Genomic DNA, 4,914 nt, shown 5'->3' with positions numbered 1-4,914 from the left:
AAGCACCCCGTACTCGTTCAGGCGACTAAATAGTTCGCGTAAGTGGCGTTCATGCTCCTCGGTGGAACTGGACGCTACGAGGATATCGTCTATATACACGTAGCACCACTCGAGTCCACGCACTGCTTCGTCCATGAACCGCTGGAATGTCTGCGCCGCGTTGCGGAGTCCGAAAGACATCCAGGGGAACTCGAATAAATCGAACGGGGTTGTGATCGCGGTTTTCGGTATGTCGTCCGGATTCACTGGAATTTGGTTGTACGCGCGCACTAAGTCTATTGTCGAGAAAATAGTCTTACCGGACAGACGCTGTGCAAAGTCCTCGATGTGCGGCACGGGATATCTGTCCGGAATTGTCCTCGCGTTTAACGTGCGATAATCGCCGCACGGACGCCACTCGTTGCCTTTTTTCGGGACGAGGTGAAGAGCCGACGACCAACAACTCTCAGATGTTCGTGCTGTGCCATCTTTCACCATCGACTCGAATTCGGCTTTCGCGATTTTCAGTTTGTCGGGGGCAAGTCGTCGCGATTTGCACGCTACCGGCGGGCCCGCCGTGGTCCGTATATGATGTCGTGTAGCATGTTTTGCCGTTCGATGACCTCCCGATGGCCGCGTGATGTCTGGAAACTCGGCCAGAATAGCGTGAAATTTTGAGTCCCCTGATACGGCCCGGATGCTTTCCGTTCGACTCGGAAACACCTGTCCACGTGTTGTTAGGGTCGTGATTCCGTCGAGGAGCCTTTTCGAACGTAAATCGACGAGCAGGTGGTAGAAACTCAAGAAATCGGCTCCGATGATCGGGGTCGTGACGTCCGCAACGACGAATCGCCACGTGAACTCTCGTCGCAGGCCGAGATTTAAACACAACGCGATGTACCCGTACGTCGCTATTTTCGAGCTGTTAGCTGCGTGAAGCACGTACAGTGTCTTTTCACGCGAGCCACCCACACGCGAACGCGGGAACACGCACAGATCGGACCCGGTGTCCACCATGAAATTGATCTTCGTGTCGCGATCTGTCACGAAGAGACGGCTTGTCGACGGCCTGGAATCGCTGGCCGCCGCTAGCGATCGGCCCGTCTGTTTTCCGGCCTAGAGATGCACGGCTCGCGGCACTTTCTCGCTGCGGCACCGAACTTCCAATGGTACCAGCAACGGCCATCGTCCGGAGGAGGCGAATTGCTGCGGTCCCGCGACCGCGACGGTGAATCCGTTGGACTGCGCTGTCTTCGTCTTGATGGCGAACGCGGACGACGGTATCTGTCCCTTCCGACGCGAAGGGCAGCGATCTCGCGGCGTAGCTCGGCCAATTCTTCATGTATCGCGTCTGGCCCGGTCGACGCGGCGATTTGCGGGCGTTGTTTCACCTCGCTGACTGCATCGGCGAGGGTGGCAAGTTCGGCCAAGCTGTCTTTCTGCCGTGTGAGCAACACCGTCTGTATGCTCGCTGGGAGTCGTCCTAACCACAGGGTTTTCAGAAAATCGTCCGTCACCGTATCACCGGCGAGGTTCTGCAGTTGCCGCAGGAAAATCGACGGTTTCCGGTCTCCGATTTCCTCGTGCTCCAGGAGGTGACGGATTTTTTGTTCCTTGGAGTCCGAGAGGCGTCGAATCAGCTCCGTCTTCAATGTGTTATACATTTCGGTCGTCGGCGGGTTATCGATGATGTCGACCACTACGTCGGCATACCGGCTCTCCAGGTTTGCTGCTACGTAGTGATAGCGAGTCGAATCCTGGGTGATGCCCCCTATCACGAATTGCGATTCCAGCTGCCGAAACCACGTCGCTGGATTCTTCTCCCAAAACGGCGGAATGCGGATAGCCACGCGCGCCACCTCCGCACTCGCGGCGGCAGTACTCGTCTGCGATTCGTCGACGCGGTTCATTTTTACGGACTAATGGCCCGAAAAATTTCCAACGAAGGAAACGGGGGAAACGGACAAAAACGAAAGAAAAAAAAAAAAATGTATCTTCTCACTTCACACACATTACACGCAAAAATCTGCCTTTTACGCGACAAATCACGTCGGGGTCACCAATATGTGGGCGAAGGAGAAATAACGTAATCGTATTTTCGGTTTACGTTTTTATTCATCCGAGTCGTTCGGGCGTTGGCGTGAGACTGGGCTCATCAGGCCCCGTCGTGGGTCCCTTTGTGCGTCGTTCGGCCGTCCCAGGAATCACACTTGAGATTCCTTTCCTAGGACGGCCGTTGTTTAGACGTCGCGTATCGCCGGCGACGGAGAGTCGGCCTAATATTTACACTATACGGCGCCGTGTCCGTTGCACCGGCCGCCACACATTTAACATGTGTTATTTTCAATATATGAAGTACATGAATCTGGATGGTATTTTTCGTAAAAGCAGTCAAAACATAAAAATTTTAAACACCACATACATCTAATGAAAATTCTGTTTTCACAGAAATTACAAAATTTTGTGTTTAACTCTGATGGAATGGCCGCTTCATTTACATTGATATAATGTGAATGATTTTCGGATTTCGATTTACTTGTACCTCGTACTTTTTACCTTATACTTCAGGTAAAAAGGGATATAACTGGCTAAAACAATTTTATGATAGTACCTGCTAACTCATGTTACTGTTCTAAAATGAAACGCTATGTTTTGTACCTTTAAAAATATTCGACTATGTCCTTTTCAAATTTAAAATCCAACCCATACTTTGTATCACACTGGCAAACGGGATCACTATTCCTTTATTTTTAAACGGTTTGATGGTGGGGATCTCGTGACTATAGCTCGTATGTACATTAATCAAAAATTAATGTATTCACGAGCTCTTTTTTCATTACGTTAGTTTAAACATTTCAATATTGCACATTGCATAATTAAATAACAGTTTTTTACATTTCCCTCCTGATGGAAGAGACCACCACCTTTCTGTGGTTTCCATTGGGCGGTATCGTGCACATTATTAATTTTTATGAATCGATACAATCATTTTTTTATGCAAAATTAAGCCAAATCAAACATATAATATTTAGTTCGTCATATCAAATTGATACGGTTAACTCAAAATATATCGAGGAAAATCATTATTAATTAATTTCCGCAACTATTAATTCTACTTTTTTGTTTGTTATAAAAGTAAGAATTCTTCTTATTGAAAAATACCACAGCGTGCACGATACTGGCAAAGAGTGGACTCTCATTTTAATTTATTAATTTTCAATCTTAAAGAATTTTGATTTTTAAAAATCGTATTATTAATATACATATGTACGTTCATACATGGGAATAATAAAAAAAATTTCTTCTTTTTCAATAATTAAAATATGATCAGGGGATCTTAAAACATGTATTTCCGTAAAATAAATTTTACAAAATTTTTTTTCTATTATGGGTACTTTGCTTATGTGCGCCTATACATATAGGTCGGAAAGTAAAAATGCCTGGGCAGTCGAGAATCACGGCTCGAGATTCCAAATCGTATGCCGTAGACGGGAGGTCGGATTTCAGTTGTTAAGAGCGAGAAGGCAAATGTGAGCCTTTCTCTCTCGACTCCCACGAGGCGGACCGAAATTACTTCGGGCAGCTTCGGAATAATCGAGAAAGAGGGCATGTGTCAGTTTGCCTTTGTCGACTTTCCGAAACTCCACGAGCTCACGTACGCGTGATCTGCCATATGTGGTGTCGCACCGGGTGCTGAATCTGGCATCTATGGTCGAGACTTGAGGTTTGGCTCGCACATTAGGTCGCATAATGCGTACTCATGTGTACTCGTGTAAATCAGCCTTAGGGATGCGCGCGCAGCGCAGTACGGCGGGACCGTGTTCTTCCGCTTTCTTCGCGATGAAAGAATCTTCGGGGAATTTCGACACTTTGTTGGTTAGACTCATCGGATTTATACGCGTGTGAAAACGAAGTGTATTATCAAACCAAAGAAATATATGGTGAGTTGTAATCATTTATCGACAACCAAAGGAATGGGAGCATATAGTTAGAAATACAAAGACTGTCGTGCATTCACGGTTTGTTATTAATAAAGTTGGAGGTAGACGATCAATGAAGATTTGAACCTAACCAGTTTTGCGAATTTCAGGATACTACAGTTTGGCGACAAGGATGGGATGCTTCCTAACCTAAATCGAGCACGTGTCCTACATCATCGGGCGCGAACATAAGACGATTTACGCAGTCGATATGTCCGGTTTTTACAAAAGGTAAGTCTTAACATTTAAGTAAACATATTGTTTAAAAATTTTCTATGAAGGCCTTTGTAAGTTTTGTCTCACATGCTTCAAAAGTCTTCATACAATTTTATCACTTATGCATGCATGCAGCTTAATTTAATTGGTTGTTTCATAAAACAAATTTATAAAAAAATGAAATACGTTTTTGACAAGCCCTTTAAAATAATTCAGTTTATTCGTAATTTATCAGAAAAAGAATCTAAATGTATATTATCCAATAGACAAGATATAAAGACACACATATATAAAGATAAAAAGAATATTTTTATCAGTATCTTCATATTCTTAAATATATCAATATTCTTCTCACTTGGCCTACTTACTTTATTAAGCCCGATTAAATCATCAACACTATGTCTGTATTTATTAACAAATGTCTTAACATCGAACTTAATATTATTAGTCGGACTACTCGTAAATTGAATGCCTGATTCCCTAACTAAAGATATAGTTGTAGCTATAACATTCAGATTACACAAAATACGTTTATCACTCATAAAATATTTTATAAGGTTGTATGCTAATTTAGGCTCTTTAAAATATTTATGGTTTGCTGGGACTTCATTAACTTTACGTCTTAGTAAATTAATAGTGAAAGTGTCTATATTAATATTATAATTAAGTAAAAATGTCACAATAATATTAATAATATTGTTTACTGATACTGTGTATCTCTAATGTTTAAATTTGATTA

At 43.6% G+C, this 4,914-nt stretch overlaps 1 protein-coding gene across 1 annotated transcript; it reads right to left on the bottom strand.

Annotated features, from left to right (window-relative positions):
* Nucleotides 1–1,067: 1,067 nt before the first annotated feature.
* On the bottom strand, nucleotides 1,068–1,889 carry LOC143348750 (uncharacterized). The gene has a single exon (XM_076779345.1). The coding sequence runs from the start codon at nucleotides 1,887–1,889 to the stop codon at nucleotides 1,068–1,070; it is 822 nt and encodes a 273-aa protein (XP_076635460.1).
* Nucleotides 1,890–4,914: the final 3,025 nt, after the last annotated feature.

The sequence above is a fragment of the Colletes latitarsis genome, chromosome 12, assembly GCF_051014445.1.
Source record: "Colletes latitarsis isolate SP2378_abdomen chromosome 12, iyColLati1, whole genome shotgun sequence".
NCBI lineage: Eukaryota > Metazoa > Arthropoda > Insecta > Hymenoptera > Colletidae > Colletes > Colletes latitarsis.
The sequence above is the reverse complement of the archived record's forward strand: the minus strand, read 5'-3'. Positions and strand labels throughout refer to the sequence as shown.

Bases quoted from the DNA above. Each gene is read 5' to 3' on its own strand.
- LOC143348750 (XM_076779345.1), bottom strand. From the start codon at position 1,889: ATGAACCGCGTCGACGAATCGCAGACGAGTACTGCCGCCGCGAGTGCG.